The 24,350-nt window shown below is 44.9% G+C and overlaps 1 protein-coding gene across 1 annotated transcript; it reads right to left on the bottom strand.

Moving 5' to 3' along the window:
- Window positions 1-3,057: 3,057 nt before the first annotated feature.
- RGS10 (regulator of G protein signaling 10) lies at window positions 3,058-23,085 on the bottom strand. Its single transcript, XM_041461491.1, has 5 exons — window positions 22,963-23,085; window positions 17,594-17,712; window positions 16,064-16,150; window positions 9,657-9,800; window positions 3,058-6,368 (listed from the first exon to the last, which is right to left on the bottom strand). The coding sequence occupies exons 1-5, from the start codon at window positions 23,009-23,011 to the stop codon at window positions 6,222-6,224; spliced, it is 546 nt and encodes a 181-aa protein (XP_041317425.1). The 5' UTR covers window positions 23,012-23,085; the 3' UTR covers window positions 3,058-6,221.
- Window positions 23,086-24,350: the final 1,265 nt, after the last annotated feature.

Raw genomic sequence — 24,350 nt, 5'->3', positions numbered from 1 at the left:
AGGGAATGAGACCAGTCCCGAGATGGAAATAATTTCCTTAATTCCTTGCAGCACTGCTGTCACTTCCAGCCATCTGTTAGCTGGGAAGTCGCTGATAATCCACGGAGCAGCTTGGGCAATGAAACCTCCTGAAAGCAGAGATCACAAAGAGTTCACTTATTGCTCTACAGTAGAAAAGGAAGTGGGTGGGGAAAAGGAATGAAAGGATGAAACACACAGCTCGCACCCTCCTGGCTCCAGGATAAAAGATTTGCTTTAAAGGAAACCCTGGTAATTCCATACTTCCTTAATGAGAAATGGTGTCCAAGATGTGGAGTGAGCAGCAGTCAGAGGCAGGGTTCTGTGAGCCCAATTATCTTCATTGTGGGGTTAGATTGTAATTTTAATCCTACAGGTCTTCCCTGGGCCTGGGGATTTTCCAAGCAGCCTGGTCAGGATGTTGAGAACAGCTTTTAACAGTGCCTGGTTGAACACTGCAAGAAAAGCAGCAGAGATGGGTTTCTCATTCATTCAGGGAATTACTTGCACCAAAACTGCCCCCGAGGTCTCACCATGAGCTGAGGTTCTCAGTCTCAGGGATATCTGTAGCAGTGTTGCCTTTTGTTTTTCATGTTTTGGGGTTTCATATTGTTTGATATCTCTTTACAGACTAAGAGGGACATGAGCTTCTCCTCTATGCTCTTGGCTGTCAGATCCATCTCTGTGGAACTTCAGCTATGCCAAAAGGATATGTTCATGTTGTGTGTAGTGCAGAGGTGTAAAAAATATCTAAACCTAATATTCAAACCATGGAAAAATGATGAAATCAGTAAATACAGAACAGCAAGTAAGAAAAATTTATGTTCAGCTGTTCCTCTGGACTGCAGCTTGAGAAAGGACCTGAAAGGTTTCAATTTATTGCCAAGTCAGTGTGGTTTTTTGTAACTCTGGTAGAGCTTCAGTGCTGTAATTGTTAGCTTAACTTGGCCCAACATTTCAAGTTCCTATCTCATCTTAGTCATGACATGGAAAAACACTTGAAATCTGTCTAATCAAATGGTTCACCAGCTGAGATAGGCCTGATGAAAACCACATTTGCTAATGCTGATACAGCTCGAGCTCAGCTCCTGCCAGCTGAAGTGCAACCTGGCACTTGGACATGTCACCCTTGGACGTGTCACCCTTGCTCATGTCACCCTGACCACCACAACCCCCATGGGCTGAGGGGCTGGCCAGGCAGCACCTGAGATTCCTTGAGGAAAACATGCCCTGAGGAGCTGCCGCACTCCAGTAAGGGGACAAACTGCCAGACTCTGCTTGAAATTTGTATGGCAAAGAAAACAGGAGCCCCTGTCTGACATCCCCCTGACAGCAGTTGTGGTGCTTGCCTGAGACATGGAGCAGTGCAAAATCCCCATCCCCAGCCCTGACCCCACAGCTCTGCTCTTCCCAGCCAGCCTTTCCTGCTGGTTTGCAGAGTTCTGTGCCAGACGAAACAAGAACCTGGGAGTAACAGGGGGTGCAGGCAGGCACAGGGTCGAATTTTGGGCACATGACCTCTGGAAAGGTTGGAGTGATCCCTCAGGTTTTAGCTTCTCTATTTTTCAGATTCTGTGCTGCCTAGGTCAGCCTGCACAAGGCATCAGGGTGTGGCAGGAGCAGGGGTAGGAGCTGTCAGCATCCCAGTCACTGCTTCCTGCAGGAAATGTCCTGACTTTGGGGGACCCAGCTGGGCACAGCACACGGCAGGGCCAAAGGGACAGCTGCCGGCCCTGCTCTGCAGGTTTGTGTCACAAAGTGTGTTATCAGTTATCTGCTTTACAATGCCAACTTTCAAAGCAATTTTAATCTTAGTGCATGGGGATCCCCCCAAGTTTTGATCAGAGCAACATCAGCTGACAGACAGAGCCACTTCAGCAGAGCTTTGCTGTCTCTGAGCTGCATTTCCTGCAGTGACAGAAAGGTCACCGAGTGCTCTGCATTTGAGGAACAAGCAGCTGGAGACCTTTCCGAGTTGGGACTCTCACTCCAAGCCCCAAATCCCTGCGAGTTATTCAGCCGAGAGCCAGGAGAGGGTGCTGCTAATTTTGGCAATGGTCGCGTTCCTCCTGCCAGGAGCTGCATGAAGCTTTTCCCTGCTTCTTCCCAAGCCCCTTGGGATGGGAATGGGGCGCTTTTTAACTCCTGGCTGCCACGGATTTGCACACGATCAGCGAGGATAGAAGAGCCCTGATGAGAAGCATCTTTCCCTTAATTACAGCCAAACGGGAGCGCTGGGGATTGCGGCTGCAGCTGCTGAGCACTCGCGTGGCAGCACAGCAAAGTCTGAGAGATCCTCGGGATAAAGGATGGGATAAAGGATGCCCCAGAGCTCGCTTTGAACTGTGGCTTTGCCAAAAGCCCTGGGACATGAGATGTGCTGGATGCAAACAAGAGGAACTGCCTCTGGCATGGGGAAATGATCACTGTCGTGCAAACGGGGCTTCTGGTTTGTCTGGGGTGACATTTGGCAAAAAAAAAATGCATTACTTTGTAGGACTTGCTGCCCTGTTTTAGGATGAAAAGATTTATAAACAATTTATAAAAGGGAGTTTATACCACTTTTCAGCTTTGGACCAGTCACAGAATTATACAGGACCTCTCTGCATGATGACATAATTAGTTTTTAACTCAGATGCTACCCACTTAAAACATCTGAATTGCCAATAAAAATTCAAGCACATTCCAAACCATTATCCAGACAGGAACATGAAAATCTTTTTCTCTCCCTCCCTCTGATTTTTCAACCCCCCTTCCCCACACCAGTGGGCTGGTCAGTGCAATGAAAGAAATGCAGCAGGAACAACAGAAATGGGAGATGGAGCAGGTACAAGAAGCATCTTCCCCTGTCCAAGTGACTTACTGCAATTTGTTCAGAGCCCAGGCAGAAGTGAGCCCCACTGTGCCATTCCTTCTTCCAAGAAATAAACCCCACACACTAGGGCAGAGTGTAACCTGTGAGAGCTGAAAATGGGATCATCATGAGGCCATCTCAACCCAAACTCTGTTCAGAGCATAAAACACCTGTCAGCACACAGATTTGGTGTATTTGTAGAGTATTTTTATTTTTTAGCTGAGAAACACAAAATAGGGCAGAGTTTAAGGCATGCAATCAGGCATGAAACTTCTCTTGCTTGTTTTGTGTGCTCATACCTTCAGTGTAAGTTCTATGAAAGGGAGTAGATCCTATCTTTAATCTCTACATGAAGCAACTCTGAGCACCCACTTACAGCCTGAGGTTGGATGCAATGTTTACAGTTCCTGGAATGAGGGATTTACTCCTAGGGAAACAGTTCTTTTTCTGTCTGTGTGATTTGTTCTGTGCCATGTGGAGCAAGTGTCACCTATTTCCAGGAGCAAGTTTGTAGTAATACCAACTTTCCCCACATATACAGAAATTGCAATTACAGACATCTGCTTGCATGGGTTTAATTTGATTGCCCTTTTACTGAAAAATACAGATAATCTAATGAATAGGAAAAACATATTTGCTTTCTGCACATTGCAAGTCTACATGTTGGTGTTGTAGAGAAATCAAACAAACCCAGGCACCACAACGAGAATGGTGCAATCAACTTTTTACCTCTGAGGTAAAAGAGCAACTCAAAGATTAAGAGTTTTGTGGGTTAAGGTACATTAGGTTAGAAACATAATAGGCATTGAAATAAACATCACAGGATTAGAGATGCTGCTAAAAGATCCATTTCCATTTCAGAAACTTTCATCCTGTGGTAGTGTAAAGCACCTTTGTGTCTACTCGTGTGGGGCATTTGCTCTGACCAAGCAAAGGCAGTACCTGAAGGGAACATATTGCCAAGAAAAGGGTTGTTCATAAGCAGCTACAAACTCATTTTCTCTCTTTAACACCCCACCTTTGTTCATAAGGCTCCTGGTTTTGTTTTCTATTATTACCATTTTAAAACACGATAGTCAAAGACTCTCCTCCTTTGCTCATGCATTTTTAAAATCAATATGATTAAAAATGAATCTACTGTGCATCCATGTGATGAATGTGGTAAGAGCTCATTCTGCATCTTTCCCATCAATGTCCCCATGCTGAATTTTTCAGTATCACTCAGATTAATGCAGCAAACACTGGGAAAATACAAATCCCAAGTCCTAAACTGGTTAAGCTGCCCACTCCCAAGGGCTTCAATGCTATCAGAAGTTCTGTCCTCTGCTGTGGCAGGCATTAAGAGTTTTGTTTTTACAGTGGATTCTCAAAAGAGGTAATCCTGAGATTACAAATAGTTGGCAAGTCCAGAACTGGATGGTTCCATTTCCTAGGCCCCAGCAGAGAGAAAAAAAAAAAATTCATGCACATGTTTAGTTCATTCTTATTCAGTAAAACATTGAAATACAGCTTAAGCATGAGGTCAAATACCACTGAAAGTGCCTGAAGTAGTAGGACTTCACCATTAAGTCTTTCAAGAGTATAAGAGTATAAAGAGAACACTAACTCAGTGCACAAGAATTACACCTTACTACATGCATATTGTGGAGGCATTGACCTCTTCTTTCTTTGATTTCCTAAAAATGAACAGGGCATGGAGCTCTAGGGGAAGAATCAGAACTTCCATCCCCACTTTTAATTAGGGAAAAGCCCATAGAAACAATTTTCTTTACACAATACCTGCAGGAGTGGCTCAGAGTTAAAAGAAATAATCAAGTCTACCAAGTTTGCGTTCTCAAAAATGACAAACTAGACTTAGATTTTTAAACATTGGTTGTGACAGCAATGCATGAAACATATCTGGCCTTTCTGACAAAAAAAAAAAAAAGTACAAAATGTTCAAAAGCTAACTGTGCATTTAGATTAGCCAGCACATAAACAAAAGCTCAAGACAAGCAGTGCAAAAAATGGAAGAGTAAATAATGAGAGAGTGGGAAACAGCCAGACTACAGCTGTGAAGCTTGTAAATAGAGCAAGTAGCTAATACACTTTCCCAGCTTAAACTGCAATTTAGTAACACTGCAGTGAATTAATCAAAAAATACATGAACACATGAAAAACTCCACGCCAAAATGGGCTTTGCAGTGCTGACATTCCCAGGACAACATTGGGAATGTCTTTCTCCACCAACCTTTCATTACACAGGGCAGAAATTAATTCCCCTTGCTCTCGAGCTTGATGTGAGAGTGGCTGAACCCCAAACCCAACTCCCTGTTCCTCTGCAGCTCTCCAAAATCACAACTAGGAAACCCTGAAAGATTTGCGTGGGACAGACAAAACTCTGCAGGGTGATTTTAGCAGGGGAAAAAAAAAAAAAAAGAGTAAAACAAAACCAGATTTGGTTTGTTGGTCCTTTGCCAAAGCTGTTGCTGCACAAAGCAGGGTTGGTCAGGAGACCTGGGAGAGACCAGATGCTTCCTGATAGCAGCATCTGATGTCACACTGGAATGAGGGACAAAGCCAAGCTTTGCTGGGATCAGTGTGCCCTGAGAGGGATATTTACTTATTTGCTGTCACATTTCCTAATGGCAGGCAGGAGTTCCTCAGAGATTCTGTCTCTTTTAGGGCCTTTGTTCCCAAGGGAATAGAGGGTATCCCATCCCCTGAAGAAGGTGATTGTCTACTGCAAAAAAAAAAAAAGGGGGGGGGAAATTTAGGAGATACAAAAATGAAAATCATGACTAGGGAAGTGTTTTGATTCAGCAATAAAAGCAAAGCAAAACAGACATCACTGAAAGAACAAAGTCACACAGGAAGGGATTGGATTCTACTGAGCTTAACCCTGAAAGATGCTGTCCCTTTATGATTAAATTTGCTGTGAATGACTCACCCACAAACTAATGAGAAATGCTCTCCTCAACTGCTTCTCCCAGCAGTTCAGGATGTAAAAGCTAGTCCCAAATAAAAATTACAAGGCAAAAATAAAAACCCAACCACACTATCTCCTGTTTCTCATCACCTCACAAAGGAAAATAGAAGAATTGAAAGCATTTTAACTTGTGAAGTATGAAAGGCAATTCATGCTATGGAGGAATACCTCAGCCTTCTAGCTGGGAAACAGTCCTTCCATGGGTGCTTGGTTAATAGCTATCATGCAAAAACAATTAGTCATTCAAGCAATTAAGAAGGTAAGTATCTCCTAAAAAGGTTCTGAGCTTTCCAAGCCCTAAATGCAACTGCTATAAACCTAGACTGTTCCTGAGTGTAATTTCCTTATTGTATGGCCTCTCCTGAAGGGATCCATTGTGTCTCATGTGTTGTAAATTCTTGATGCTCTTTTAGCTGCAGTCTGAGCCTCTGGTGAGCTCTCCTCTTGCTCCTCACTCTTCTGATGGTTTAGGAAGATGTCTGACTTCAGGAAGCGGCTGTAGCTGTCATATTTCATGAGGTTGAATATCTGGGAAGAGGGGGAAAAGAACACAAAGCAAATGAGCTCAGCAAAATGAGATTTTAAGTGTGAAGGACGCTTTAATTCCAATGTACTTTCGTTCTGTCCGTACTAGAGCATTACATTTAAAAAATACACTTCCAGCTCCCCAAGGAGCAGCATGTAGCAAACAGTGTTGGTTCCATGGTCACTGCCTGGCAGTAACATCCACAGTGGTTTAAAAATCAAATTATACTTTTCACAATAGCCAACCTTGCACGCCTGATACTGAAGGTGAGAGGATGGCTGGGTCAGGGAGGAGATGATCAGATCCTCCTGGCAGGGTGTCTGGAAGGCATTCAGAGGGACAAAGCAGAGCTCTGAAGGAAGAGAGGCACCTTCTGTGCACCTTCCTGGCTGCAGTGACTCCTGAGTGCTGCAGAGTAACTGTGCAGAGCACTGGATAACTAAGGAAAGCCTCTGAGTAATTTACACAAACTCTGAAACAACTGGATTAGCCAATATTCCTTAAACCTACACAAATCTTCCCACCCTTGTTAGACAAAATGCCAAGACTGGTCTCAGGCCAGATGAGAAATGTTGCAGGAACCTGCCACAAAGAGCTGACCTGGTACAGATGTGTTTTGCCAGTTGAAATGTGGGTTTAAATTGCTGGTGGATTAAATTTGTGTAATTACACTTTTCACCAGGCCAAGAGCTTCTCACAGCCAGCATGGAAACATAAAGTCAGCCCCAAGTACAGCTTTAACCTCCCAGGGCTTGAGCTCAGGCTCATCCCTCAGCATAACTTCTGCTCTTCTATTTATACCCACTGCAGACAAAAAAACCCTACAACTCTTTTGGAGTTTTCTGAAAACAAAAGGGTCGGGAGAGGAGCCTGGAATCTGTTCAGGTGTCAAGGTCAGGACTATATTTTGCTTGGTGTTGAAACAGAAGGGAAGGGGAAAAAAGTAAACTTCAAAAGTGTAATTGAGGCAAAACCAAAGCCAGCCTCACCCTCAGTCTATTATTTCACTGGTTGAGCCTCTCTGAGTCATGTTTCAGGACAGATTTTTTTTGATACTCAGAATAGCTGAGTTTCCAAGACAAATTCCTGGATTCTCACCTGCAGATGTTGCTATTCCATGGTGGATAACTCATCTTTACCTTTACAGGTCTCATTTCTAACTGACAGTACAATCAGGTAACACAAGTCTTTGCTAGGAGGGAAAAAACAATCTCAAACTGCTTTTTCATTCCACATCCTCGAGGAAGCTGGACAGATACAGGCAAACACCTAAGATTTGACTGTTCTTGTCTGTGCATTTGCTGAAATAGCTCTTTTACAAGTAAGTTACATGGTGGATTTTACTAACCAGTGTTTGTTTACATATTTAAGCATTTAAGTTACTGTCTAAAACTGTGGAAATATTATTCTTTAAGATACATATTGGAATATGAAAAAAAAAAAAATCCCAAAACACCCACTCTGTGTAGAGCCTGATCTTCAGGGTCTGAACTCTTCCTGACTCAAGCAAAGTCGAATTATACCTCCTGGCACTGGGTAACTACAATATAATTAAATTTATCCCACCAGCTCAAGGGAAAAAAAAATGTAAGGAAGACATTTCCCATTAAAACATCATGCCTATGTTAAGAACTTAGACCCCTCTTGTTCCTGGTATCACTTAAAGCATCTCCCAGAGAGAAAGAGCATTGAAGATCAAGAACTTCTGCAGTCTGGCCAGGCAAATACACAGAGCAGAGCTCATAATCATATGCCAAAGCAGAACCCTCTTTTCCCCACAAGGATTCTGAAGCACATGGATTTCTGTGAACCACTCTCACTTCATTCAGCACAAACAAATGGCCTGGGGCAGTCAGGGCCACCCCATGAGCAGCAGGCACACCCCATGGTGTCCCCAGTTAAATCAGGGGCTCTCTGGAGAGCTGCAGCTCTTGTTAGCAGCACTGCTGTACTCCAGGCTGTGTCCTTCCAGCTCTGCCTTTTTCTCCTCCAGACCCACAGTGCCAGCAGTGCTTAACACTGCTCTTCAGAGAACAAATTGCACCACTCTCCATAACTTTATAAGGATTGAAAACTGGAGAAGACCATAACTCTTCTGAGCCATTATCTAACAGCAATAAACAGTAGCTTCAAGCGCTGGAAACTTGCAATGACCCATAAATGCTCTGCATTTGTTTTTAAAAGCTCACAGATTTTCTTCCCACACTAGAGGGATTCCTCCACCACTAGTCCAGTATGTTTCCAGTTCAGGTATTACCGACCCTTGGCTCTCCACGTGCATGTCATTTACAAAATAACAAATATCTTAACTCCAGTATTCTCTCCAGCTTCACTCTTACAGTCACTCACCCTGAAATGCAGTGCTTAGATCTACTAGAACAGTTCCTTCTCTTTCCCCAAGTCAGAACTTTTTCCATTAAAAACTATTTCTTCACATGGAAATTGGATTTCAGGTATTTTCACTACTAATGTCTTGGAATCTGCCTGAAAAACAGCAGAGCCTTTGCTCCTCAGACCCGTCCAAGTGCCCAGCCATTGTATTCAATACCTGATTGAAATGGGCTGAAAACACTGTTTAAATCCCTGAGCTGTTTCTCCACAAAAGGAAAGAGCCAAATGGAAAATACAGGTAGTCCTGAGGATGGTACAGGAATTAAAAATAGTACTGCAAGTGCTGGAAAGCTGCAGATAAGAATGACTCACTTCATAACTTATGCTTTGAAATCAGCTGAATATCAAGAAAATTTACCACCTAAAGACATGCCTGCAAAATTTCTAATTTCTACCAGACCTCCCAAGTTCTTTAGGGAAAGGCAAAGCAGAGACCAACTCCTCTAAGTCTTGCACACTGCAGAAGAGGAGGGTTTTCAGAAAATTGTGCTATATTCATAACAAGATAAATACCAAAGCAAAGTAAAATGAAGAAATTTGAGCTCTCAAGGAAACCAGGGGCAACTACAGAAACAAACATCAGCAATGACTCAGAACAAGTGAATACACAGGAAAACAAAGGCACTGAGTTAGTCAGGGCGATTCTCAAGCTACCCACGCAGGAACCCTGGAGAAAACTCCAGCCAGTTTTCCAGGAAAGTCCTGAGCTGGAATTAGAATGATTGTATTGAGTCTCTTAATTAATTGGGGCCAAGAACCTTGAATATCTCAGAGCAGCTGCATTAATACCCCCAACATGGACCAACCCCGCTTACCTGTTCGATCATGGCTAGAAAGCAGAGTTCATTAAAACCAGACAGAAATGAATGAAATTGTGTTATTAAAATAAATAACTTTACCTGGTCCTGGAGCTTCTGAAACATGAGAGGGTGAGGTGTCTCCAGGATGGTCTCACTCAAACGGGACTGCCCTTCAACATTGACTTGGGAGGAAGCTTTACTGGACAGGAAAGTCATGTAAATCTCTTTAGCTTTCTCCTGCATCTGCAAAAGGACATTTATTTACAGAATTATTTGCTGTGGGAATGTTCTCTGCATCAGGTTTATCTCACTTGTGTATGTTCATTTGTAGTAGAAGAGGAACACCCCTGCAGGCCAAAAGCTACACTGCTATCAGTGAAAGCTGCCAGAATTCAGCAGGTTGGGATGCTTCAGCAGCCAGTGTAAAACTGCTCAGCATCATCATGTCTTTGCTTTTGAGACAAATGTTTTTCCCAACAGATCATCTGTATGGGCAAGAAACCCAGAGGAAGAAAAACTGGGAGCTTACTACAAGGGAAAATTAAGTGAAAAAAACACCAGCTCGGCTAATTGGCAAAGAGAAGATTCTCAATAGCCCCTGAGAGTTGATAAATAAGGGCCTGGCCTGCACAAAGCTGTTTGTTGGTATTTGCCCTGTTTCAGAGCTCTTCCCTTGTCAAACCAGTAACATCTTGACCCCACCAGCATCTTCAAGCTTCAAAGCAGTGAGTGGCCACAATCCCCTGAAGTTCAAGGAAAGGCCCCTAACAGATGGCTGGATAAGAGGAAGCCCGAGAAGAGAACCAAGCCAGGCAAGAGCCAAGGCCCCTGCTGCAATCTGAATTCTGCATGCTGAGAGCCAGCCAGCAGCAGCTGCTCCAGGCCATCCCGAGCCCTGGGCACTCACCAGTGCCCCCAGGGAATTTCTAATGAGCATCCACAGCTCCACACCAGCTCAAGGGCTGTGCCTTTGATGGGAATGGGGGCCTGAAGAAGGAAGCATTTAAATCCTGCCCATGAAGGAGTCTCAGAATTACTTCCATGTTTTACAGCTGAGGTACATTTACACTGGGGGTAATTAGAAGGAAAGCTGCATGTGCTTCAGCATTCAGGAGGCCTAAAGATTTGGGGCTCTCTCCCTGCTAAAGGGGACACCCATGTACCCAAAGTATTCCTTTTTAAAACTCATTATTCATCTGGTGGGTAGAACATTACGTGTCAAGTGCATTAGGTCACAATGAACTGTTTTTAACAATTTCCAACTTGTTTCACAGCTCAGGGAGGACTGGGTCAGCCACTTCTGTTCTAAATGACCAATTAATCCAAGGGATCAAAGGTGTGACTGCTACAAGTGGAAAAGTTAATGTCCTAATGAGGGCACAGCAAAGGGGCCTTCAGCTGCTATTGCATCAGCAATTGCATTGCCAGTCCCACCCAAACAACTTTTGAACCTGCTGTCCAATTTCAACCATAATTGAGAGAGGGGCAAAGGACTGAGGAAAAAAAATTACCCTCCTGCTGAGTCAAGGGAAGATCAGCAGGAGAAAAGAAAGTGAGAGGAAAAGCGGCACAAGCAGCAAGGGAAAAGCTGCAGCCAGAAGTTCTCTGCTCTGCTCGAACTGCCAGGATGCTCTTTGCTGCTGGCTAATCAAGGCAGATGCAGCTCCTCAGCCCCAGCACAAGGGGCTGCTTGCCCAAGGACCCAGGAGCAAGCTGGGCACTGCAGAGAAAGGGCAGAGGGAGGCTTGAGAGGGAACACAAAACTAGAAGTAACCGTGAGGAAGTTTAAAGAGCATGGAGAGGAACAACAGGACTGTGTGGGAGGCTGGTGAAACAGGGAGGCTCTTTGGATTTTGTGATGAAGAATAGCAAAGAAAGGAAGTGAAAGAGCTGTGGTAGGGAGAGGAGGCCATTGCAGAGACACAGAGGACCTGGCTTTATAGCAGTGGGGAAATTTGGAAATGCACAGCTGAAAGTTACAGGTTCTGCTGCAAATAGAACTGCTCTGCTACGTCTGTGCTTCAGCAGCTGATTAACTACAGCTTATAATTTGCTTTAAAAAGAAAGAACAGTTAAAGCTGCCAGTGTGCTCATACACCCCCCAAATGTCACTCAGGCAGAGCCAGGTTCAGGTGGAGGAGGCAGAGATTGTCCCTGTTCACTCGGTGACATTCTCTGCTCTGCATCAGCCTGAAACGAAAGCCTCAGCTCAGGGGACCCAGCTCTGGAACTGAAACAGCTCTTAAACTGGGATCTTGTTCACAGGTGGTTTTTAAAGGATTTCTGGCAGTCCCCAGTTCCATCTGTGTGCTCTCTCCAGTGTCCCTGCCAGATTCCCCTTTGGAGTACAAAGTTCTGTCCACAGTAACCCCCCTCGCTATTTCCAGTGGATCCAATATTCTTCCCCACTTCCTTCCCTAAGGTCAAGCCCAGCTCCCAGGCATGTGTGGCTCCCAAACGAGGTGAATGGGAGCCCCAGATGCTCACCAGACCAGGCTCCAGCACTCAGCAGCTGTGCAGCATTACCCAGCCCTGCTAAACCCTTGCTGCTTTCCACATGGGAAGCAACAGAAGAAACTCCTGAATGTGCGGGACTTTGTTCTGGAATCGTTCACTACAAAACTTCAACATGGATATTTTGGTGGGTTTTAGCAATAGCTGAAAGTATTCCCTGTTGTTGGAAGCATTTATTACAATCTGTAATTTATTTTTGAAGCTCGGCTGCAAGAGGAGAAACATTTAAACCCTGGGAAGCAGCATGACTGACATGTTGTTTATTTCATTAACAGTCACAAAATGCAACAACACATAACTGACTCCAACAAAATATTTAAAGCTAAGTTTTATTCCCTTATCCCCAGCACTCCCATTTCAGTAATTAAATACATGCCCTAACACAAGGGCCACACGGGTGGCAGCAGAACTCACTGCTACGAGTGGGCTTGACCCCATTGCTTTCTCAATCTTCACCAAACATTAAATCTGTATTTTAACTTCAGTTTTAAAGAAATATCCATTTTTTGCTGGGTTTTTTGTTTTGTTTTGTTTTTTGGGCTGTTTTTTGTTGGTGGTGGTGGTTTTTTTTTAGCTACAGAGATGTGTCTTGAGCTGAGGGGGAGCTTTGTACCTTTCTGCTGAAGATGAGCTGAACCCATCTGGGTTTTTAGATGGCTGAACCATCTAAAGCCTGCCTAGACCAGCAATGCACTCTGCCTGCTGCCTCGCTCTGCAGCTGCCAAAGATCTCCCCTGCTCCCTGAATCATCCACTCTGATGGATGTACAAACCCAAACACTGCCCCAGGCTGGCAGAGAAAGGATCACCAGAAATATCCCTGGCACGAGGGATGCTTGACCCACTGCCCATGTGGTGACCTTCAGGCAAGTTTAACCAAGTAGAACCCCAGGCCAGTGCTCTCACCTCAAGTAATGAAAATATTATCTCATCCTTGGGTTTGAAATGACTTCAAAGTAATTTTGAAATAAAGTAAGTTTGAAACTACTTTTTGAAATTATTTACTCAGCTACTTCCAACCCCCTGCAGGGACAGGGGACATCTCCAGCCAGATCAGACTGCTCAGAGCCCCAGCCAGCCTGGCACTGGACATTTCTAAGGATGGGGCATTGATCACCTCTCTGGAAAACCAGTCCCAGTGTGTCACCATCCTCACAGTAAAGAATTTCCTCCTTGTAGCTAATCTAAACTTGCCCTGTGTCAGTTTGAAGCCATTTCCCTGTCCTGTCACTCCATTCCTGTGCCCAAAGTCCCTCCCCAGCTCTCCTCAAGCCCCTTTAGGCACTGGAAAGTCTCCCTGGAGCCTTCTCTTCCCAGGCTGAACACCCAGCTCTCCCAGCCTGGCTCCAGAGCAGAACTGCTTCAGCCCTTGGAGCATCTCCGTGGCCTCCCCTGGACTCCCTCCAGCCTGGGCTGAACTGATTTCAGCTTCATCTGACCAAGAGCCTCAGTGCCTGCGAGCCAATCTGTGTGGGAAACCAGTTTTAAGGAGAAGTGAACTGCAAAACAAGTAAAAGGCTGTTTTTAGAACGCTGTGTGCACAATAGAGATGCAAAGGGACTTCTGCAAGAGTCACTTTCAGAAGAAAAATCCACACTTCATGCTACCATAAACACTGGAAAGATTTCTATTTTTAGTGCTTTTCCTAGCTTTGTAAATTATCTAAACAAAGCCACCCATAAGCAGTAGCTACAAAAATTTACTGTAAGTCTGTGTCATTCTAAAGCACATTTATTCAGGCAGTTATAATAATTTGGGCAGCCCCAGACTCCAGGCTGACCATACTATGCAATGACTGGTACTGGATAATTAACCTAAATAAAACCTAGTCAAATCTCTGTCCATTAATTTGGAAATTCATTGAAGGATTCACCAAGCTCCTATTCCTGTACATCATTTTAACATTTTCTCTACTGGCATCCTAAATTAGCAATCCTAAATCAGCTAGAAATATGGAAATTATTTAGCAAGGGAAAATATGATTATTATCCCACTGAAAGCGTGGGACTTCACAGAAAAGTCGACTGACTGGTTGTTCTTTCCTCAAGACTTTCTGTATTCCTGGACCTTAATGAGGGAGGGAAGCAGCTGAATACACAAAACTGGAATTACTAAATGTCACAAAGTTCACAGACAGATTGAACATTTCCCTCTTCTTGCAAAAAAAAAAAATTGGTTTTGTTGTATTTTTATGGATTTATCAATGCCCAAAAAATACTTACAGCTAAAACCCAGCAAAATTGTTTTGAAGGGATTTTTTTTTCGGTGCAAAACACAGGATATTTACAGAAAGTAGACTCCCCTACCCAAAATACATTGTTTGGAAAGACAGGGAAATTTTTTGTTGTTAAAAATCTGCTGGGAAACTGTTCAAGCTGACAATATGTGACTGACCTTAAGAGAGGAGTCTGCAGTCTGGACACAGCCCTCTTACACTGCACTTCATAGCACCTCTCCTAGCCCATCTGATTGCTATTCCTGGGCATTTCTGTCGTTCCTCCAAGCACATCTAATCCCACAGCACACTCCTGGAAAAGCTGCAGCCCAGGGTGGGACAGGAGCACTCTGTGCTGGGCTCAGAGCTGGCTGCATGGCCGGGCCAGAGAGGGGTGGTGAGCGCTGCTGCATCCAGCTGGGGCCAGGCACAGCCCTGGGTGCTGGGGCCAGCTCTGCTCAATGTCTTTATTGACAACATGGGTGAGGGGATTGAGTCTTTCATCAGTAAATTTCATAAATAAAATAAATAAATTTAATGAGTAATTGCAGGTGACACTGAGCTGGGAGCTGTGTCCATCTGTTGGAGGGTAGGAGGGCTCTCCAGGAGACCTGGAAGGGTTGGATGGATGGGCAGAGTCCAGTGGGATGAAGTTTAACAAGTCCAAGTGCCCAGTCCTGCATTTTGGCCACAATAACCCTGCAATGCTCGAGGCTGGGGTCAGAGTGGCTGCACAGTGCCCAGGCAGAAGAGGTTTAAAGGCATTTTCCCACTCTCACCTCTTCATGGTGCCAAATGTGCCCTTTGGCAACAAGAGCTGCACTCAGGTAAAAAGCATAAAAGTGGATGTCAAAAAAAAAAGAAAAGAGCTTCAGGAGTCTGACTCTCAAGGGCAGGGATACTCACTCAGAGTTTTGATACTACTTAATTTCATACTCACAGAATGAGCTCTTAAAGAGCAGATAAATTTGAAATTTATCAAGAAAACAACAAAACAAACAAAAAAAACAGACACGAAAAACATTTTGATAAACAAGCAAACAAAACATGGTACATATTTTAGACCTGACTCTGTGGGCTTCAAAGTCTAAGTGTGAAAGTGGATCCTGTGTTCCTTGTGGATCTAAGTGTAAGCCAAGATCCAAGCAGTGGGGAAAAAAAAAAACTTACTGAAGGTGCCTGGTTGAAAAATTTTCCAATAGAATATTTCCTACTGGAAAGGTAGAGCTGTCATGAGCAAAATGAGAAGACTCTGCAGGTATACATCAATTTGGATAAATATTTAAATAAAAAAAGTTTAAACAGGGCCCTTATGTTTTGGAACTTGTAATTTGATAAGGCAAAATGTTTCATTTTGGTGCTGTAAAATATTTTTGTTTGGGCCATTTGTTATTTTTATGTTCCACTAAGATAGCCACAGTGGTGTAAATTTCCATCTAATAGCTGCTATGCTCTAAAAAAGTTCTGAATGAAATATCTTTATATTTGCAAACAAGATGATGCAACATCACTGAATTAATCAAACTTTTTCTACTCCCTAGAAACTACAAAAAGTTCCGTTTTCAAAACATGGGAAACTTGACAATTTCAGCACTTTGTTTTGATTTGAAATAGAACCAGCTTTGTTTCCAGACAATTCCACCAGGATGATTTTAGTGCAATTTCTTCAAATAAATTTATTTGCATTCACGCAAAGCACATTATGCAACAGAGATGTTTTCGCTCCAGCTCTGCTAAGTAAACTTTGCTGACAAGTAGAATTTATTTAGGAAACATACCTGCTTTTTTCCCTGTGTTTTCTTAAATTCTTCACACGCTAACCAGAACAAAACGTTTTCTTCACTAAATTCTTTCTTTAAAAATTCCTAGAAAAGAGAAAAAAACAAGCACACAAAGGTTAGGATCCAATTTCTCAGCTGTTTTTCCCTCTTCCTACCATAGCTGATAGACCTGGGAGCTGCCTACAATTAACTTTACCATGGGTTTACCCAGCCCAGAGTCACAGAAGCCCTGCATCTGCAGGACTGACATGGAACACTCGGATATTCTGCTCTTTGAAAGCACATTCCAGGAGGAGGATGGGCTCCATCTAATCTCAGGCCATATCAGTAACCAACAGGAACAGCTTCTTCAGCCTCCCTTAAATAACTCCAGCACTTTTACAGCCACTGCTCAAAGGGAAACCCAAAAGACATTAATTCATTCCCAGGTGAGTGAAATGAACCATTTAAATGAGAGTCACAAATCACTTGGGATTCTCATGCAGCACATTTCTGACTTTTGTAATTGACTTTTGTCATTTTCTGACTTGAGTAAAATCTCTACAAATGAAAGTGTTTCTAAACGGGATCATCAGTGGCAATAAATTCACTTAAACAAACTGAAGCAGAAGATGTAGCTGTGCTCTCTATGCTGTTTAAACACAGCACATTCCTCCAAAAGTGAGGCATGCTTTCAAAGGGGAAAAATGTACATTAAATTTATTTATGAAATATAATGACTGAAACTTTTATAGGTCTGAGATCATCAGTTTTCTCTTTCAAGTGTTAGAAAATAGAGACCAAGTAATGCCAGGAATTAAACAGCACCAAGATTATTTTTTTTTCTGTTTTTTTTTTTTTTTTTAAAGCATTTAAAATCAGCATTTTGTTATTCTTGTTTACCTCACTTTTCAAACCAGTCTGGCAGGAAACCATTTTATCCCAGAGCATTTTATCAGCGCAGCATGGCAAAAGCACTTTGAAGTAGGCAGTTCCTATTCTTACATCTAACATGGCAAGAAGGCCTTGAAACACCAACTCACCACCCTCACCTAATTAAACTTCAAGCCATTTTGAGCTGCACCAGCCCACACTTTGTAGTAAACTGAAAGGGAATATTTTCAGTAGAGCTGCTAAACACAGAGCGAGAGCCCCAGAGTCATCAGATTGCTCCTGGTAAGGACAAGGACAACGTGTGAGAAGTGAGAGCCCAGGACCTCAGTGATAAATAATGCCTGGCAGGAGGGATCAGTGGCCCAGGGACTGCAGTTTATTGTTAATCCTCTCAAGAGAGGGTAGATCCCATGAGGAAGGTGCAGCCTAAAGTCTTGCCCGTGCCTTTTGAGCACAGGCTGCAGTGGCAGAGGCAGAAGTGCCACCACAGAAGCTCTGCCAGTGGCACAGCCCCAGCTCTGCTCAGGACACATATCTAGAGGGATGTGTGCCTCTGCTCACAGTGCTGGCACAGCTGCACCTTCATGCTGAGGCTCATTCTGCCTTCAACCCTGAATTTTGCTTTTTGTGAATATCCATGTTTAATATATCGACCCTAAACCGTTTCACTCCTTCCGGGTCTTCCAGGAGGCTCTCCAGTGACGTGGCCCATTTCGAGGTTCCTTTCAAGGCTTGGTGGCTGCTGCTTGGGTGGCCCTCACCATCATTTATCTCTGGAAAAAAAAAATGAACAAAACAGCATCTTCTTTAGAAAAAGACAAGTATCAGCCACGTGGATGTCTCCCCCATTTTCCCCTGCACCCCTGATTTCAGCTCCTCTCTTTAAAGGTAAAACCATAAACCAGAAAATGAGCACACACACACATAGAGACACTTGAATTCTGCTTTACCTGTAAGGAAGCAAAGATTCCTTACAGCCACATAATTCATGAGCAGGTAAGGAGGCACTGTCACTGCTTTAGAGGGGTTCAAGCACCTCCTGCCTGGGGAGCACCATGACCACACAATGTCCACATTTTGCCCTGGCACTGTCAACAATGTTGGCTTCTCTAAAGGAACTTCTGGCCAGTCACACACGTGAAATTTATCTTTAAGAAAGAATCATCAATGGAAGCTGGATGCTCAGTAAAAGCTGAGAGAGAAAGAAAAATAATGGTTTGTTTAGCAGGAGAACCAGTCCAAGACATTAATCTAGCCTAATGGGAGGAAAGACAGAGCAGAAGAGCATCACTCCACTGAGTCAGCCTGGTTTTGGGCAAGAGGGTGATTTTATGGTTTCCAAGCCCTGAAATTCTCCTTTTATAAGGTGTACTGGACTGTGCCCACATCTGATCTGCCAGCCAGCCTTCTCACAGACAGGAAAGATGGAATACAATTGCTATTTTCTCTATCCCAGGAACAAGTGCATTTCATTCGAGGCTGGTGATGGCAAAAAAACCCTTCAGAAAACCCATTACTTGGAAAAACTCCAGGAATGCTGTTGCTTATCTGAAAAACTCTAACACAGTGCTCAGCCTCCTCTCCTCTCCTCTCACACACAAAATGCCCTGGGAACCCAGGAGGGAAGTCAGAAGGATGAGAGCTGCACTTCAGGTCACTGTGCACTGGAGAGATGCACAAAACTCTTACTGCAACCAGTAGAGCTTCTATTTATAACTCCTTCATTTCTCCCTACCAACTTACTGGAAATCTGGATCTGGTTCTGCTTAAGCTCTGCTTTTAAAAACCCTTCTTTCACCATGAAACTAATCCTCACTAAGTATCTCAAAAAACTCTCGATGCAGAAATACACATATATATATTTTTATATTTTTTAATATATATTTATATACAAATACACACTAGCAGATGTTCTTTCTAGCTAGTGACTGGAAGTAAAGCTGAGGTTAAAGCCCTGCAGAACACTGGCATGACAGCAGAGGCTCCTGAGCTTTGGTTGGTAGGGACCTGTGGAGTCTGTTTGTTTTACCAGCTGCTCTAAATGAATGAACATCTCTCCTGCCTTGTTAGGGAGGGGATTTTGTTCTAGAAACTCTGCTAGCTTAAAGGTCAGGAGCCAGAGCCTAAGGGTTGTCTCCAAACCACAGCTGCAGCCTTCACATGTGACAGGAGCACAGCGAGCTAACGCTCTCAGTTTGCCCCCCTTCGTGCAAAAGGATGTGGTTCTTGATCAGCACTCGAAAAATTTGTTTTAGAAACCTGACTCAAAGTATTTGGGCATCTAATCTCAGTAAAATCTGTGAGATTGGAGTGGGAATGGCCAAGTGTACTGCAGCGGAGCACAGAAGCCTGTGAGGAGCTGGGATGTGCTGCTGTGTTCCCCTTGGAGAGGGGTGGCAGCTCTGGGTGTGCAGCTGCGGTGGCTGCAGAGCCAGGCCATTCCCCCTCCGAGCATGGCTTAGCACACAACAGAACGGGGCAACATTTGGGTTCCAGTGTTTCATTTCCAGCCAAATCTGAAGGGGACACTAATGATTACTTTGGAAAGCAGGTGTTTCAATGAGCCAGTGCACACACAGGCCCTTGAAAACCTAAAAAAAAAAAAAAATTGTGGTGAGCAAAGGCCAGAATAATTCCTTCCAGAAACCCAGAACACATCAATCTGCTTCTCTTCTGCTGCTTTGACTGATCTCCCATTTTACTGCTGGCCATTCTCTAGCCGCCCTGATCATCATTTTCCCCATCTTCCTCTCACTTCCAGCCCACCCAGCACAGCCCAACTCTACCTTTCCATTCATGTTCTGCCCCCTCTCCTCCTTGTCAGCCTGCAAACCCTGTCCCCTCTAGTCCCCTTTTCCCTGCACTCTCCTCCTATAACCTTAACTTCAAAACCAAAATTTGATTCTGAAGGGAGGACCTACACGAGTGCCCTAGTGTCCATTCTGCTGAGCCTAGTACAGAACACTGTCACTCAGTTTATTTCCTCACTTAACCAGCTCCCCACAACCCAAAAAATACCGTGGAACAGAGACAAGGGCTGTCTGTCCATCGCAACCCTTCCATTTACCCCTTGCCTCATTTATTCCATTTATCCCTTGCCTCATTTACATCCCCAGAGCAGAGGCTGAGGGATGTCTCAGGTGCTGGGCAGCTCTGGTGCCACCAGAGGTGCAATCCCAGCCCAGCCCAGCCTACAGCTCCCAGCACTGCCCACCCAAGGCTGGGGACACCAGGCTGAGCCCCATTAATCCCCGTGTCCAGTGTTCCTCTGCAACCACCATAAAACATCAACATTCCCCTTCAGCACAAACATAAATAGGCTGCAAATGACAGTAGGAAACACCCTGAAATTTTATGAGGCTATTAAAACTGCTGGGTATTTTTATTACACCCCATTAAATATGCCATCACCAGCATTTATTCTAATACAAAAGTGACCTGACATCCCCTCAGTCAGGATCATAACTTCCCGCTCCCATGCTGGTTTCATGCAGCAGATTTAATATGTGATTTTCAGAATTTTTTTAAAGACAGGAAAGAGGTTTTTCCCACAAACGACTCCAGAAGCTGATCCCCAAACCTATCTCTATTACTAAATCACCTTAAAAATGATACTTTCACTGAAGTGCAAATTAATGAGTCTGAAACAATTCATTTGAGGAGGAAATACAGCAGTGTAGTTACATAAATGATCTTTTTGACACCAATTTATCTCGGATATTTATAAAAAGACAACTTTCTCCTGTTAAAATCATCTGCTGACAAAGTTAAGTAATATAGCCTTGGAAACAACAAGCTTGATCCCATTGATTAACAAAAACCCAAATGTACATACATTTGTATGATCATTTAAATGAGGAAGGCAGACATTTGCTGTTACTAAAAACTGGGAGACAACTCTGTGCATCACAAAGGGCATTACAAAATGGCAGTTCTCCCACCAATATTTCTGTCAAAGTAACACACAGAATACACATCAGATGACAAATAAGCCAACTACATTTCTTCCATTACAGTACATTTATTACATTATCACATGCTAATTAAATTTCAGAGCAGAGCCTCCTGTCTTTTACATGGGTTAGCAAGCAAGAGGCAGAGAAAGGCAGCAAGGCACGCAGAGCAGAGCACAGTTGTAAGAGTTTCTGCTGAAGCAAACTTTCCACTGAGTTGGAAATGTGCTTCAGAGACACAACGGCTCTCACGGCGTGCGGGGAGCAGCCAGCTGCTCCTACCAACGCAGCAAATGATTAAGTGCTTCTTTTAACAGCACCATTCTTCTGCCTGCAAGCAGGCAGTTGCATTATCTGGAGCATTATTTTAGAGGGAAAGCTGCCTTCCCATCACACAATGGCAGTGCAGCAGCAGGCTGCAGATAAAGGCTCTTTGTGCGCGGCAGAACGGTGAGTGCAGCGCTAATAACGCCGTAATTATCAGCTGAAGAGTGCTATCAAAAAATGCCAAATATTTGCATCCTCCAAACGGGAACTTGGGTTGAAATGCCAGGAGGTATCAATGCCATCAATATATACAACTTTGCAGAACTCACGGTCCTGGCCCTTGTTTCTGACAAGCGTGAAGAGAAAAAACCTGCGGGAACCCACCAAAGGGAGTGATTCAGACACGGCTAATGGAGTTAGCCATGCTGATCACTCTGCCTTCCAAACACTGCACACCACAGCCCTTTCCCAAGCTGCTGCCACTCTCCAGCTGTTGATACCGTGGCCTTTGTGGCACCATATCGAGCAGCACAGACTCACACCCTGCACAGAATCCTGCTGAACACATCCCTTCCCGCTGCCCGCTCTGCCCATCTCCTTCCCGCACACACCTTCTGACACTCCCTGACAAACTGCAGCCTCACAAACACTCACAATGACAAAAGCAGCACATTCCTCACTCCATATTTAAGTATGGATGCACAACAAGAAAAGCCGCTTCCATCTCTTTTTGAAGAACTTCTGACCAGTCCTCCCCTCATCCACCTAGATCATAAATCTGCAAGCTGTGAGTCTTTATTATTACTTTAAAAGCACTCTGAGTACCTTGTCTTGTCCTACAGTCAGCAGAATGCCTACCCAGCAACAACCACCAGTCTGGAAATAATAAATCCAAGGTATGAAGCAGTGGGAAACTTCATTAGCAAGCAACTGAAAAGGGAAAATTCCCTTACTTTCCATGTATCCAAGCATCAGCAGATGAATCCTCACACAACCGTTTTTTCCTAGTAGCAGCTGAATTTTAGACCTTTTTGCTACAGCAGAGCTGTCCTTCGCATGCGTGGGGTGCTCAGAGCACGAGCTTCAACATCCTCTTTTGACTGTCTCTAGCAACAGATGGCTACTGGATTCCACTTTTAACTATAAGGAAGGAAACTAAAGGGACGTTCCTCTTTTGTAGCATCTCTGGAAGTGTTCACCAGACATACAGCATTTAAAATACTCCCTCCCCGCCTCCCCCCCACCCCACAAAAAAAAAAAAACAGAAAACCCAAACAACTCTAGACAAAGATCTCGTTTGGCTTTTCTTAGAAAGATTGCAACTTCTTCCTGCACACTATAAAACACTGTTATTTTCTAGGATTTGGAGATCGCAACTGTTGCCCCAGATGTCCCAGCAGTGACAGATATCAGACATCACCCCTCGGAACCGACAGAGCAGCATCGGGGATACAAAACACACAACCGCGTTACAGCGCCTGTCTACAGAGGGATCCGCGATGCCCTACATTATTACAGCTCGGAAATCCCCATTCCAGCTCGAAACCTCCAAAGGCAAACTCCTCAAAGTCAACTTGGAGTTCGAACAACCACGTTCCGATGTCCCGGGCTGCCGCCTGGGCCCGGTAACAGCGGCAGTTCCGACCGAAGCTGTGCTGCGGCGGCACAGCCCGAGCAGAGCCCGGTTCCCTCTTCCGCGCTCGGCGGGAAGCGCCGCTGCAGCCCCGGCGCGCCCCGGCCGCGCATCCCCCGCGGCCCCGCGGCCTCGCTGCGGAGCGGAGGGGCCGCCGANGTCCCCGTTACCTGAGGGCGGCCGCTTCCTGCTGAGCCGGCTCACGGCCCGGTTGAACATCCCGGGCGCCGCTCGGCCCCGCTGCCGAGCCCGAGGGCGGCCGCGCTGCCCCGCCCCGCCCCGCCCCGCCGGGAGCAGCGCCAGCCCCGCACCTGCCCGGCCCCGCCGAGCGCCGAGCCCGGGGCGCGGGGACCTCCCGTGCGACGTGGCACTGCCGGGGCTTCGCCCCCTCGCAGCCTTCCCCTCCTCGGCCCGAGCCTCGCCGCCCCCGCGCCCACAGCCCCGTTATCCCCGTGTGCCCGCTCCCGGCTCATCCATCCCTTTAACTCCGCCCGGCTCAAGCCTCCCGCTCCTCAACCAAAACTGCTCCTGCCATCCTGCTCGGGGACACGGGATAGCAGTGTCCCTGTGCCCACCCGGCATTAGCCACCAGCCACCCTCCTGTCCTTGCTTTAGACACCTTGGAGCAGGTGCAAGAAGCAAAAACACTTCCTCAAGATGGGCACCTTCATGAAATTGTGTCCTGTCTTACCAGAATAGACATACCAAACTTTTTGTGTTGGACGGACTCGTCTGCTTGTCCAACACTTCAAAGGACAATTATTTCTGAAGAGAAAAGCGCAACTACAATTTTAACAAACGTACTTTCACTTTCAGAAATAATGTTTTTACCAACATATTTGTTCAAAAATCCAGCATGTGAGAAGTTTGTGTAATTCTGACAAAGCTGTGAGCCATCAAACAATTACTTCAGCAAAACAGTAGTGGGAGGCAATGGGAGCACTTAAATCCCACTGGAAATATCACCAATACACAAAGAAATCACAGAAACCACTGCTAGCAGACAAGTCAACAGTTGTTTTATTTCCACTTTGGCCAAATCCCATCCTAAATGCACAGTAACACATTGCTGAGAAGCTCCGTTCACAGAGGGAATTTGGATGGGCTCCCCATCTCACTGAAAATTATGGATATTTTCCACTTATATGAACAAGGCCAAGATCTCATTCCTGGGAACTGGTGACACCAGAAGACTGAACACAAGAATCAATTGCATCTGTGCTTCCAAAATAAACAACAGCACAATACCTTCCAGCTGAAGGGATTTGGCCTGCACCCCCTGGACCTCTGCCTTCAGCACTGGGGCCAAAAGCTGTGTTAGCTGGTAAAGATTTCTTGGCTTTTGGGGGGGATTAAAAAAATATGAAAGTTTGCTGCTCTGCTGAGGGAACTGCTCAGCAGCTGCACGTGGTGTTTCCAGGCAGATGTGTGAGACAGGCACAACATGTGGGACACAACTGGAAATTCCGTGCAAGCATCAGAGGAGCAGGGTGTCACACCCCGACAGCAGCAGGGCCGGGGTGGCACGGCTGGGAGAGGTAAAGCACGTAGAGAGGCA

This window comes from Pyrgilauda ruficollis, unplaced genomic scaffold (genome assembly GCF_017590135.1).
Source record: "Pyrgilauda ruficollis isolate IOZ18807 unplaced genomic scaffold, ASM1759013v1 scaffold15, whole genome shotgun sequence".
Lineage (NCBI taxonomy): Eukaryota > Metazoa > Chordata > Aves > Passeriformes > Passeridae > Pyrgilauda > Pyrgilauda ruficollis.
Note: the sequence above shows the minus strand (reverse complement) of the source record. Positions and strands in the feature narration are given on the sequence as shown.